The sequence below is a fragment of the Halichondria panicea genome, chromosome 12, assembly GCF_963675165.1.
Source record: "Halichondria panicea chromosome 12, odHalPani1.1, whole genome shotgun sequence".
Classification (NCBI taxonomy): Eukaryota; Metazoa; Porifera; class Demospongiae; order Suberitida; family Halichondriidae; genus Halichondria; species Halichondria panicea.
The window spans coordinates 4501305-4515693 of record NC_087388.1 but is presented as its reverse complement, the minus strand read 5'-3'; the positions used below and the strand labels follow the sequence as shown (position 1 = coordinate 4515693).

Sequence of the window (14389 nt, the reverse complement as noted above, 5' to 3'; positions counted from 1 at the left end):
CTAATTTTTTGTCCAGCAACATGCATGTATAATTATATGCATGCATGACTTGATAATCCATGATTCACAATAATCGTATAATTATAATAGTGCACCAAGAATTAGAAGTAGAGAGGGTCCATTGTAATAAACATTAGTGACCAAGAATGACCACAGTGAATACAAAAATTACATTAACGATACGATAAAAATGCATTTGAAAGCTCCTATGCTCCTGTAACATGTCATCACACGACAGTCACATGGGAAGAGTTACAAGTGACGGTAACGACAGTTTTGAAAGCGTCCAACCACGCTTTCTTGTCATAGTCGCCATTAGCTTGCAGTGTGTGGGCGTGAGAGGTCACCGTGGGGTCAGAACAGGAGACCTTGAACTGGTGCTTACCACCTACACATACACAGGGAGGGGTGGGTAAAGGTAAAGGTGCATACAAACCTGACAAAAATTTAAACACACAACGGGAAAACTAAGGCACGCCAGAAAATTCATAAATTATGCACCTAGCAGCAAGCTCCACCTCCCCCAGTATGGGCATAGGTCGGGATTTGATCTTGAATTTTGTCCCAGAGGCAGGGCAATATAATTGTGCATGCGCATTAACTACACAGCCATGTGCTGATCATTGCACTTATACAAGGGGATTTGACATCGAGGTTGCCCCCAGATGTGGTGCAGTTGAATTACGTATGTTTCAAATCCCCACCTATGCTCGTACTGGGGGAGGTGGGGCTTGTCATTGATAGGTGCATTATGTACATGTACAATGGTGAGGAGGAATGGACATTACTGCAGGTGGCATAAAAACACTAGCCAGAGCCCATTGGGAGGCCAACAAGACGTATAGTATGGATCTACAAACTGAGAACAATCACTATACGTACATGTACCTCTACATGTACATGTATATGTCTACATTATATACATGTACAGCCTGAACTCACCGGTGTTGGCGGTGGTCTTGAGTCCCCTTGTTCCTCGAAATGATCCCCCGACTCTCCCGTCACCGTCAGCAAGACTCTCAACCAGGAGACTACTCATAGGGATGGGCTGACGCCACACCTACACACAGCACAGGGAGGGTCAGTGTAGAGGCATAATAATATTATGTGCTAGCCTAATGTATATACATACACAGTACATGACAGTACACGAGGTGTGTAGACGTAAGCCACAAAAGACCTAGATACAGTACATGTACCTGGTATAATAGAGTGCCTGTTCTACTGGAGGGGCGTGTCAAAACCAAGGCCTTGTCCAGCAGGAACACGTGGAGCTTCTGTATGAGGAGGGGGGAGGGGCATGATCAACACAGTACAAACTAGCCAAAGAGATATTTCAATCTACATCAGGCTGTGGTAGGGACGTGTGCATATAGGCTACATATAAAACACAGTATGCATATATAATTTATACAGTCTAGTAAATGATCTACGTACACTGCACATGTACACACCACACCACTCGAGGTACACAGAGCTCTGTACTAGTTAGTATAACTAGCAAGACGTACAATGTTACAAGGTAGGGGATTCAAAGCTACCAACCCACACTTGACATCGTTACTAACAGCACGTGTATCACAATATAATATACTCTAGCGCTCAGCACTAACCGAGTTGTTCTTGTTCTTGAGAACTCCACTGCACAAGATGAACTGGGACTCATCAATGGCCGGGCATCTCTAAGAGAGGGGGGGGGGTAGTCAATATAGAGGTGGGTGCTTTGTAGACAGTACTACTTACAAAAGGAGTTGAATTTACATTTACTGAAGTCATGCGGTTTTTAAAAGTCACCTGGTCATCATGGAGATAGTCGAGTCTGTTGATGATGTCTCTACACTTGGCCACTCCGGCGCAATGGTCGATGTTCTTAATCACCCCATCAAAACTGGACACCTGCCGTACGGATACAGTGTGTAATCATTAGCACGGTAGTGCTAATAGTAGGGTTGGGTCGAAAACATGTACAATAACACTGGTCATTCATTGCTTGTGGTATAATATATATATATATACATGTATATAGGTGCACAGTACAACAGAATGTGTATGTACAGTACTCACGGCTTGCTCCAGTAGCTCCTGGTCTTGGTGGTCTCTGGCAGTCTGCATTGTAGACACAAGACACACCAGTTACTATTATGTAGTACGAACATTTTGGCGGTGAAAAAACTTTGCCATGTCGACAAACTTCGCGATCTAACCTTTAGTTTTTATTTTTGCGAAGTGATCAAAAATTACATGATATGATTAATGCCGGCAAGTAATACGGTACTGATTGTGTACTGATGTACATGAATCTTGTTACTTTAATTGCCCTGAAAATATTTTGTTTAACCCCATTCTGCTGGCCTGTCAACTATGTGTCCTAGACTTGGACTACATTAATGTAGCTAGTACATCCGTTTACCACATGACCTTTATTTTACCACACCCAAGTGCACGTGTACAGTACATGTACCTTTTTCTTGACCTCCTTGAGTAGAATGGGGTACTTCATTATCCTTGTGCGGGGAGAGTCTGCACAGACACACACAATCATAAAGGGGGCAGTTTGATCGCAAGCCAACCATGTATATACATGTAAGTACATAAATGTGTAGAGGGGTTAGACTGAATAGTATACATAGAAGCACGCACACAAAACACAGTCAAAATGGAAAAGACTACCATCTTTATAGACTGTACCTAGAAAGGTCCAGAGGTCAATCTTCCGTGAGAAGTCTGACTGCAGACACCTCTGTAGGAAATCCTCGAAGGCCGGCTCTTGTCTCTTGGTCTCCAGTGTTTGCTTGGCCACCACCAGGTTGGCACAGTACTGGGAGTACGGCCCCGACAGAGTTAAGGACTGGAGGGGTTAAAATAGGGGGTTAAAACATGTGTTAAGGAAGACAATCACGTAAAATATTAATGAAGCTGTGCTGTACACATGTTTAGTAAAGAGGCTAACCCAGTCCAGGAGCAGTTGTCCGATGGAGTCCACACTATCACTCTGTGATCGCAACTCCTCAAACTTGGAGAACATTTCTGTGTACACAGGAAGATAATCGTTATCATGGCTAACAGAGCAAGCAAGTAAAACAACGGTTACCCTATAACATACAGTGTATGTGCTGCCTTGAGCTAAATTGTACAGTAGAGCAAATGATGAGGCCAAGAATTAGGATTAAGGTTAGAAGGGTGGCTGCTCAGGGTGTCATACAGGGGAAGGAAAGGGGGATATTCCCCCCCCTAAAATTTGCATTCAGGTAGTAGTTGGGGTCCATAGCTGGCAATTTTACATACTAACAGGGTATTGAAATAACATTTTTTTAGTAAATTTTTCTAGGTACTTTTCTTATTCCCCTCTCTACATGTACTTCAAAATCCTGTATGACACCCTGCTGCTACATGTATATAGACTAGCACATACATGTACAGTATTAACGTACATGTATATAGGCTTCAACGGTTTAACGCCTCTTTTCATGGAAGCCATGCACTCACCTTCGTGCAGTGCTAGGATGGTCTGTATGTTGCCGAATATCTTACAGTGCTCCTCCTCTGTTATCAGACGCAGTCTCAGCAGGGGGTGGTAGAATATCTGCGGAGGGTGGGGGCGCTGACATTGAGAGCAAACACAGTGTTTATCTGACAAACTACAATTGATGACAGCTTGTATACCATGATACAGTTGAGGGTCTCAATAGTAGTACAAGAGTGCATGTATCTAACATACATGTACATGTACCGACAGGAGCTCATAAATAATGTATGGGCTTCTGGTACCAACAGCTGATGTACATAAAAGTATGTCACAGTGGGGCTTACATTGATGATCATTTTGAGGTCCTCCACCAACTCACTCTCAGTGCGGATTATCGAGTAGATGGCCTACACAGTGAATAAATTACTCTGAACATAAATATTACTGTAAAAGTAAATGTATCACTAATTGATCTCATTGGTCAACAGCTGTAGGATATAATTATAGATTTAGCATACAGCCCCAGGCATGCACGGTTTTAAAGTTGTTTTTCATTTGTTCAAGATAGTAAGCAAAGAGAAAAGAGCCATGCTTGACGGTACTAAGACTCAAAGTGACGGCAGAAACACGGAAGGCGTTCTCCAACAAGATGGCTAAGCTTCCATGGGTCCATGGGCGTGGTTTAGATACATTTTATCTAAGAAGAGCTTGCAACTCCAGTAAGGAACGTTGAATGGTCAACACTTGGACCAAGGAAGCTCTTGAGCATCTGTAAGGAGTCGACGTGTTGCTCAACTAGCTCTTTGATGGCTGCAAAATTCGGCATAGTCTTGTTCTTTTTTGCAGTCTGCATCGTGGATTGAATTGTTGCTAGGGGGAGGTCCTTTTATAGTGCTGCGGTCAAGTGGTACAAGTCAGATATGCCACACCTACTCGGAGGATATGCACCCCATATATCCTCCGCTACCATGGTTACATATCCTATATAAAACCACCCCTCAAAAAAGGCCACTTCTGTATAATAGCCTAAACTGTAAGATGTCTGGTTCCTGTACCTACAGTAGAGCTACATTAGTGACTCACCTCCTGCCTCTTGATCTGCTCCTTGCTGAACTTCTCTCCCACATCTGGACCAATCACATCCACCCAGTTGCTGGGGAGGTGCTGCTTCTCAACCTTTGACCTCTTGGAGCTCCGTCTACGAACAATACTCTTCTCTTTAGGTGTTCCTGGTATCCTATACTTGCGAGCAGGGGAGGGGTTTTCCCTAGAGAAGCTGAATGACCTCTGTGTGTGAAGGGGGTCCGGGTAGTAACATGCAGCAGTATTGTGTACTGCGAGACATGCACATTACACTACAAGCGAGTGCAGTACAGTAACATGGGAGCAGATACTGTAGGTAACGATCATCAAACCATAAGCTAGGAAGATAACCTTTGAAGCATTTGCAGGGTTGTCTATAGATTTTCTAGCCATAAATACCCCAAACTGCAGGCACATACTGTACAGGTACACACAGGCACATGATACCACTAATACTGTACAGGTACACACATGATACCACTAATACTGTACAGGTACACACAGGCACATGCTAACCACAGCTGTACCTTGAGAGACTTCTTGGCTTGCATGAGTGGAGAGTCCTTGAACCTGTTCCCAAACAGGGACACCTTGGACAGTGGACGTCTGGCCCTCTTGGAGGAAGGCTCCTACAGTGGAGCAGACAGCAATAGCAGGTGTAAGGTAAGTATACCTAGCAGCTTACAGGGGGCACACAAGATGGCATGGGGACAAGTAACGTAGCTGTAGCTCAGCGATTGCCAATGATACACACAATTACAGTGATACACACAATGTTTAGGAGTTGATTACAGCTAGACGAGTGCTATTTGTTGTCAAGGTATAGCGACTGTGACTCACCTTCATGCTGAAGTCCAGCACACTCTGAGTGTCATAGTCATCATCGAGCTTCCTCTTACGACTCTGTAATGGATGATATGCTCTTTAATGGTGATACTGGGATCTACGCTATACAGTACTAGGGTAAGGTCAATAAGTGGAATTAAAGGGTGCATGTAAGGACGTACGATTATATTACAATGTAGTAACCTACCGAACTTGACGGCCTCTCTCCAAGTGACGATAACTCATCAGCCACAGACATACTGCTTGGAAACGAACTGTGGAATTGAGAACAAAGCCATGGAGAGATATTTACGTGCATACATCAATCAAGCTAGCCTAGGTTAAGAATACCGTAACAAAGTTACACCAAACATGTTCCATATTATCACCTTCTGACTACTGTATTAACGCTAACAAATCTATAGCTCTAGTAAAACCATACGAATTTATGTGCACAAAATGTATGCACGTAGATCTACTAGACTCTCCAGAACTTACCATAAACTCATTTGATCCAGCTCTCTCAGAGAAGGAGATGAGGCACTACGCTTCTTCTTAGCTGACAGAAGACACACGTTGATATCTCCCACATCCATGGGTAGAGGAGGAGACTCCATTTTGTAACTTGTGAAGGGTGTTGACAATCCTCTTTTCAAATAATGATGTACCTATTGCGCACGCGCATTAGTCTAGAAGTCAGTTTGTGTAACACTTGTTTGTTGGACGATCAGATCCAAACCTGCAATCTCTACACTCGAGAATCACACACAGAATATCAGATGGCGTCAGCTTTGTACCTAGAGAACTTTTTAGAAAGTAAGTTTAAGATCTTGGTACATGGTATAAGGTATAGAGTGTGTATAGACTAGTATAGTATTGTTTCAACACTTCAAAATATTACTTTAACCACACCCCCATTTTTTACCCTTTAAAAGTAAACAAAAATCTCTTTCATACACAGATTCTCTACCAAATAATAATACATATCCCACCCCAGGTATTGAGACACTCCCCCAGGAGTTACAGAGAAACTTCACTGTGTTACGGACCCTGGACCAGAAGACAGAAGACATCAAGTCTGAGATCGATCAATCTTCACAGAAGTATCGTTTGGAGGTAGAAGGGTTAAACGAAACTGAGAGAGGGAAGGAGTTAAGTGCAATACAGGATATGTTTAAGAAGGCCATTGAGAACAGCGATAACAAAGTACAGATGGCCATGCAGATGTACGAGATGGTGAGCGACCGATATTGTGTATAGTTTACAGGAATGTTGAAATCTCGTCAGCAGTATTGCATCATGACAGAATATCAAGTAATAGTCCCTCTAGGTTTTAATAGTATATAGCTTCCTTTAATTTGAGGTTTTCTGTTTGGTCTCTGGTGCTGTTTGGTCTTTGGCGTCTGTTTACCCTGAGGCTTCATAGCAGCATGGCCTCAGGATTCCCCACTAACTCCCTCATAGAATCTAATTGGGTGGTTTCGTTGTTTGAAAATTCTCTACAGTGGTTTTCCTTACCTTTGCAGGCTATACTGCAAGCACTGCAACCACAATGTAGTAAATATAGTATTTTGGTTGGCTTCTGTTATGAGATTGTTAGTAACAAGCCAACAAAATTACTTGCTATGGCCTGCAAAATGCAAACTGTAACTGCATGGTTTTAATTTGGCAATTTCAAAACTGCCAAATTAGTGGACCTAATTGCTGTAGTAGCCTAAGATGTCAAATTAAAAATCGCCAAATTCTAATAGCTCACTCGCCAAATAATTATATAGCCGCTAAATGTTCCAGGTGTCTCATATTTTGCTCTGATGGTAGCTCAGCTAACTTGTTGCTTGGTTCATTGTGGCAAAATGATATGAGCTAAAACTTGTATGTATAGCTATAGGGAGCGGAGGGCCTGTATTTACTAGGCTCAAAATTGGATATTTCCGAAAGCAGCTTGTTGACCTCAAGCATTATAATTATAGAAGGAGTGCTGTGAAAGTAGAGTAGTAACCCCTTGAGTTGTGTGAAAAGTCTGCAATAGCCAGTATTTTACCCATCATTGATTTTTGTGATGTGTGGGTGGACTAAAATAACACAGACAGGTACATTGTGGTTGCAGTGCTCTTGGAGTATAGCCTGCAAAGGTATGGAAAATCACTGTATTACAGGGAATAATTATTTAAAGATCAGGCCAGTAATCCCCCTGCCCCCTCGTCCCCCCCCCCCCCCCCAATTGCAGGTGGACAAGCACATTCGTCATCTGGATAGTGAGTTGTCTCGGTTTGAGCATGAGCTCCAGTTGAAAGACCCCCACCATAGGAGGACGTCTACTGGTTCTGTGGTAGACCTGCAGATGCAACATAGTATGTTACTAATTTACAGTGTGGGTCCACTGACTGCTAGAAGCTACATTTATAAATGTATATCACAACCTGCTTAAAAGCTTCTGGATTACAGTGTTACAGTGAAGTAAGCATTGAAGCAAGGGTACAAGATCTGGCGGCACCTATATTAATTTTCAAGGCAGCATGGATAGTTCAATCCTTCTTTTACATTGATTGCTCCAGTCGTTGTTAAGGAAAATCTACTGTTGAATACAATGCACCCCTTAATTGTTTTGTACAGAGGGACGGAAGCGTACTGGAGGCAGTGAGAGCAGTGGAGGGGTTAGGAAGAAGAAGGCACTCTCAGTATCAGTGGACGACCCAGAGTGAGTGACCAGCATCACACATCACACGTGTACCATGTACCTTTGATTTCTCTCCTGGAAATTACACTAATGATAGAATATAGTATTATGAGCTTTAATTTTTTTGTAACGAAACTAAATTTGCGGCTGTGGATGCATTTTTCATACAAGTAGAGTGTCCATTAGTTATGTATCTCTTAGGATTTGTGTGGCTATCCTGTCAGACTAATAATTGTGGTATATATAGTCGTTGTATAGTCATACATGTACAGTCTCTACACACACACACACAGGCCAGGCCCTCCGACCACACCCCTTTCTGCTGGGGCTATCGGGGCTATCCTCCCCTCGACCAACCCCACTGATGTGCTGGATATGCCGGTGGATCCCAATGAGCCGACCTACTGCCTCTGTCACCAGGTGTCATTCGGAGAGATGATAGGATGTGATAATGCTGACGTGAGTGCTATATACAATAGGGGGGTATGTTACAATCATCGTGGTTGCATGTTCATGTTACTGTGTGGTTTCTAGTCCTCTATTATGTGAGGGTTGAAATTCCACCTCACAATTACTTTGTTCTAGCCCCTGCTTGCTTTGTGACCGCGCACGCACGCACGCACACACACACACACACACACACACACACACAACATTAAAAATGATGTCACAAAGCACTAGACACTTTCATGGACTGCTAATGAGACAGTGGTTGAAAATTAATAGGCTGCTTATAGTTGAAACTTGTAGGTGCTCTTCGAAGGCGACAGAAAACAGATAATCGTTGCTTTATAGATTTACAATTCACGATCATTCCCCATAAATGTACGGTAAAAAGTTGTCGTACACAATGTATCTGTTTTGCCGTAAAGTCAATGTACGGGGTAAATGCTCTATATGAGCATCTTGTTGATTAATTTATTGTCTCCTGCAGTGTCCTATTGAGTGGTTTCACTTTCAATGTGTGGGACTCACAGCCAAGCCAAAAGGGAAATGGTAAGTGCTCTGGTTGTTGCAATTGTGAGGTGTACGATAACTCCATTTTCCTTGCAGGTACTGTACCAGGTGTACACAAGACAAAGACAAGTTCAAGAAAAAGTACTGAACTTTAATAACTTTGTAGTTCATTTCCATTATGATACAGTATAATCGCATTTCAGTTGCGTTTGAATGTTGCGTTGACGTACGGACTTCCGTGTTGCGCTACAAGTAGGAAACATGTTGCAGTACAGTATATTATATATAGCGGGTAATTTTCATGAGGTAAAATAATTTGTTATATTTTGTGGGCAAGCTAACCTCCACGAAATGTGGGCATGGTTTACCAGAACACATACAATGCAGTGCAGGAAATGAAGTCAAACGAAATTTGACATCACCTTGTTCGAGCTGGTTAAACGAATTCCCAGGAAAATTACCCACTGTATAGCGGGTATATTTTTCGCAGAATGATGTTTTCGCGGAATAGCAATATTAAATTCATGGGGTATAAAGTTCGCGGTTAATGCTTGATCAGCGAAAACCACGAACATGAATTTTATACCCTCGAAATAATTATACCCACTATACACGGTAGATTGGTGTATCTGCATGTCAAGCTTTGCTCATACTATTTAATAATTATAGTGAACACTTGAATAAAATATAAAGAGGTTAATTGCATGGTTTATGTTGCCATAAATCCCTAAAATTAATACCGTATAGCAGGTATATTTCGAGTGTATGTTCGCGGTTTTCGCTGATAAGCATGTATACCGCAAACATTTTTATGGTATTTTATACCCAAAATCGCATGCATGCTGCAGATCTAGAAAAGCTGCTATTTCACGAAAACCTTTCGCACAGTCAATCCGCGAATGTTTATACACTTGAAATAATTATACCCGCTATAGCTATACGGTAGTTAATACTTCACAGTTACAATCAATGTTCTATAGTCACAATTAAATGATGCATATAATTAAATGATGGTTTAACTTGTAAGAATGTAATTGCTGTAGATTCATGTAGAATCAGATAATGTGCCAATCAATAAAGTGTACATAACGGCTTATACACTGTCTTTATGTATTCAATTCTAGATCTTCACTTTGTCCAGCCTCCAGATCGTCCGTTTTAGAAGCAGAGTGTTTGCCTTTCACATAAGAGTCAATACTCACATCTTCATACACATCATAGCCTTGCACGAATATCCCCACGAAGAGAGGCACCAAAAAAAGAAGACAGATAGTGTACGAATACAGTATAAGTTGCAGTAGTCGCTGAGGTGTAACCAACGTCTGTCTAAAGTCGGATCTCAGAACTACGAGCTGCAGCGGAAGTACAATAAGAATTCCTGCGTATACTGCTTGCACCAGTAACATAGCCACAAGCTTAGCAAAAAAGGTGACACATTTTATCCTGTATTTAAACTGTGTGCTGTCAGGATCAGCAACATTTTTGTGGATCAATATCTTAGTGACTTTCAGAACAACTCTTACAATCCTTACAACAATGTAGATGAAGATATTTGTTATCACTTGCATGGAGAACAAGAATCCACCAGCTTCACCCAATCCTTCGGAGTATCTGTAGGCCATTCGGAAACACACGGTTGTTCTTCGCTCATCATTCATTACAATGTTGTTACAGTCTGTGATACGTTCAGACCCTCGCGACAAAATTCCAGCACTCCTGAAGATTTGGAAGCAATCGGCTCTAGAATCACACTCGTCTATAGTAGATTCAGTTAGAAAAGTATTCCAGAATGAAATCAAGCTTGCAAACATTATACCTAAAAGTAAAATGAAGAGAAAATTCAGTGCATAAACGCTCACCCTCACACCGTAAAGTAGGTAGATGTGCTCTTTTCCCCTTTTCTTATGCTTGAACTCAAACAGCGAAAAGCTAATTATACGAAGCATGATATCCCTCAATCCATCGAGAAGGAATCGAACCGCACAACAAGATTCAAGACAGCACAAGCATCTTCCCACACAAGTTAGAATCACAAGAGCAATACCAACAAGAAGCGATATTACTATCACCGCTAAAGGGAGATTGAACGACACCATACGATAATAAGCGAAATCTCTCACTGTTTCATTGACAACATTCATCTTTCCTCTGATATACTTGTTGACAGATTTCACCTGCTGCAGCACTATATATATAATTATACTTTGTTGAAATTTTCTACTGAACAGTCTTACAACTAGTTACTGTAATAGAACAGGCTCTTTGGTGTGTTTTTAATGTTTGGCTTACTAAACTGGGTTTGGTATATTTCACAGCTTCCATTTAGGATACACATGCAAACATTCATGCCCTTCTTTAAAGGGTGAAACTCTTCACTTGCTCATGGGAAAGGCTTCATATGCTTGCAAACATGTAGTGAGGGGAAGTTATAGTGAGGTGAAAATTGTTATTGGTTAAATATTAAGTAGACAAAACTGACTCTGCATGCAGAAAGACTCTACATTGTCAGTATAAGTAAAGCAAGCTGGTTATACACTTGTACACATTATAATTGTTGTCTGAAGAGAAAGCGCTGGGATTAGTGTATGTGCATGTCAATTTGAATTTGTTTGCGACCGCAAGTCCCTGCCTGGAATGGTGGTAACTGTATTTATAGAAGGTGTGGATTCCCACACCTTCCATGCAGTAAAACCTTATAGGAGATCCCCTGTATGTGCCCATCGGGTTTTACTGGACTCCTATATACGGGCCACCTATCTGGAATTCTGTACTACGTGCAGATAATTATGTGTATGATAATGGTACTTGTACGGAAGAATCAGCAATCATTCAATCTCACAACTCGTCAGTGCATGGACGGTTTTTCTGGATATCGCTGTGAAGTGGACCTGCATGGTTCATTGTACAGATACTTGCTTTAATGTTGTGTTGAGGGTATTGGTGTGTCCATATCATGTACGTGCACCAGAGGTTACACTGGTACTCGGTGTGAGGACGATGACAGCTCTGAGCTATTCTGCTTGTCAAACTCGTGTCAAAACAATGAGAGGAAAATTTGGCAGTACTATCTCATGTAATTGTTTTGCAGGCTTTACTGCATGGTGATCTGTGTGAGATTGATCGATTATTGCACGCCCAGGAATGGTGGGGGACTTGCCTTACCACATTGGAGCATCCTTTACTTGTAGGTGCCTTGGCGGATTTTCAGGAGAACAGTCACATTCAGTGCAAGCAACCACGCAAGTATGTAAATTATAAGCTTACACTGCACATAATAATAGACTATAATAATTCTACAGTTTGTAAATAATTATATTCAGGAGTCTCAGTCCTTTTGTGATGGCCCTTTTCTGCCAATTGTTTCTACAGTCCCTCAGATTTCTCTTCTGTTTTGGCAGTTTCTGAACAGTCATGCTCCAAGATAATAGTAATGAGGCAGCATGCACCCTGTTATGTCATTATTACATGTACATCATTTAAAAGTTACGGTCAGAGTTTTACAAAGGAGTGTAGTTTGAATAGTGCTTTCTATATAGCTGAGTTTACGTTTGTGCATGACCAGTCCATGCATGCAGTCAACTGTCTGTTTTACGACATTGTCCGCTTTGCCTTCTCGGAGCTGATGTTGCTTTAATTGAAAATCTGAAAAGGTCTAGCTATACCATCATGCATTATCAAAAACAAGCTACCTACTATAATTATATACTTGCATGCATGCAGATATAATAATTATAGTGCTGCATATCACATATATATCTATACTGCATATCTAAATTGGGTCAATGTCACTTTGGTTCAATTGTTCTTGTCCAGTTCACTTTGTGGCATGAAATGCTTGTTTCACTTCCTCCATGAGACCGTCTGTTGCTAGCAAGTCAATGGCTGCGTGAGCCAAAGCCTTTGCAGCAATCAAAGTATTGTCATGTGCACCTTGTTCGTTGGCCTTGGCTGTGAATTCTAGGGTGTGGTTGCTCTCAGCGCCAGATCCTATCTTATAGCCGGGATGGATAGACGGAACTTCATAGGACACATTCCCCATGTCAGAAGAACCACCTACATCGAATATGTCTTCATACTTCATCCCAAGCTTTTTCCAATTCTCTCCGAAGAGATGGGCAAGCACTTCGTTATGTTTGATATCATAAGCCATATCTTTCTCAGGATCTTCAATAAGCTCGCCAGCCTCATCTGGGCCCAGAATTTTCAAGTTTACACCGCAGCCAGTGGCTTTAGCTGCAGCTTCGTAGCATGCAACCACCTTATCTCAAAGTGTTACGTACTCCGTCAAATTGAGTGCTCGGATCCATGTCTCTATCACTGCTTTGTCTGGGATGATGTTGGGTACGGTTCCACCTTCAGTGATGATACTGTGCACACGCCAAGTTGGCATCATTTGCTGTCGTAGGACAGCCACTGAAGTATACGCTACATTTAGTGCATCCAAGGCATTACGACCTTCCCACGGAGCACCAGCTGCATGCGCTACCTGACCTATGAATTCAGCTGTCACACCTCCCCTGGCATTGTAGCCTCCTCTGAGGAGATTAGCTGGTCCAGGATGCACTATCATGGTGACGTCAATGTCGTCAGGATCAAAAGCTCCATTTCTGATCATCTTAACCTTTCCCATTAATCCTTCTTCAGCCGGTGTCCCCATAACAGTGATCGTGCCTGTAGGGGCACCTGGAAGCTGCAACGCAGCCTTCACGCCCAGGCCTGCAGCAACACCAGCTTCTGCGATAAGATTGTGCCCACAAGCATGATCTATCTGTGGCAAGGCGTCATACTCACATATATACACAAATTGGGTTTCCCGGAACCAAAAGTGGCTCTGAAGGCTGTAGGTAATTGAGCGTAACCACGGTCCACGTTGAATCCATGCTTCTCCAGGAAATCAGTGAGCACTTCATGAGCATACGTTTCCTTGAAACCGAGCTCAGGTGTAGCCCATATTTTGCTACCTACTTCATTCAAGTCATGCTTGTGATCATCCACAGCCTTTGTGGCGGCTGCTTTCAACTCGTCTGTTTACTAACACTTCATGCAGTAGCCACAACAGACAACCATCAGCACCACTTTATACTTTGTGTGTATAGCTATAAAGGAATGTGTGCTGGGGGGTGTCAACCACAGTAAAATTAACAGAGGTAATTACACCTCAGTGGCCAAAACAAAACACATCATGCAGTCACTACAGTGCATGAACACAGGATAATACATGTAGCACCACTCCCAACCACGGTAGACGAATTTCACACTTTTCCACATTCTGACACAGACCTTCAAAGTTATTTATCCTGTTTCAGCAGACAACACTGGAGGATAGCGGTACGTGTTGATCTGCACTTAGCCTCTGCTTTAATCAGTGAATGTGCATGTGT

At 42.2% G+C, this 14389-nt stretch overlaps 2 protein-coding genes and 1 pseudogene across 3 annotated transcripts; 1 reads left to right on the top strand and 2 right to left on the bottom strand.

The window, feature by feature from the left end:
* Positions 1–58: 58 nt before the first annotated feature.
* On the bottom strand, positions 59–6043 carry LOC135345253 (neuroepithelial cell-transforming gene 1 protein-like). Its single transcript, XM_064542663.1, has 16 exons — positions 5873–6043; positions 5583–5649; positions 5390–5452; positions 5077–5178; positions 4550–4753; positions 3811–3873; positions 3487–3583; positions 2951–3027; positions 2689–2848; positions 2462–2520; positions 2065–2106; positions 1795–1896; positions 1614–1682; positions 1200–1277; positions 943–1060; positions 59–388 (listed from the first exon to the last, which is right to left on the bottom strand). The coding sequence occupies exons 1-16, from the start codon at positions 5989–5991 to the stop codon at positions 228–230; spliced, it is 1581 nt and encodes a 526-aa protein (XP_064398733.1). The 5' UTR covers positions 5992–6043; the 3' UTR covers positions 59–227.
* A 24-nt stretch (positions 6044–6067) lies between these two features.
* Positions 6068–9222, top strand: LOC135345287 (inhibitor of growth protein 5-like). Of its 2 annotated transcripts, none has more exons than XM_064542710.1 (7): positions 6068–6190; positions 6372–6610; positions 7602–7725; positions 7988–8072; positions 8345–8510; positions 8986–9047; positions 9105–9222. In XM_064542710.1, exons 1-7 carry the CDS (start codon positions 6154–6156, stop codon positions 9154–9156), a joined length of 765 nt encoding a protein of 254 aa, XP_064398780.1. In that variant the 5' UTR covers positions 6068–6153; the 3' UTR covers positions 9157–9222. The 2 variants fall into 2 exon arrangements, with proteins under 2 accessions (XP_064398780.1, XP_064398779.1); XM_064542709.1 differs by having other exon boundaries at positions 8324–8510.
* A 3575-nt stretch (positions 9223–12797) lies between these two features.
* Positions 12798–14276, bottom strand: LOC135345491 (peptidase M20 domain-containing protein 2-like; annotated as a pseudogene).
* Positions 14277–14389: the final 113 nt, after the last annotated feature.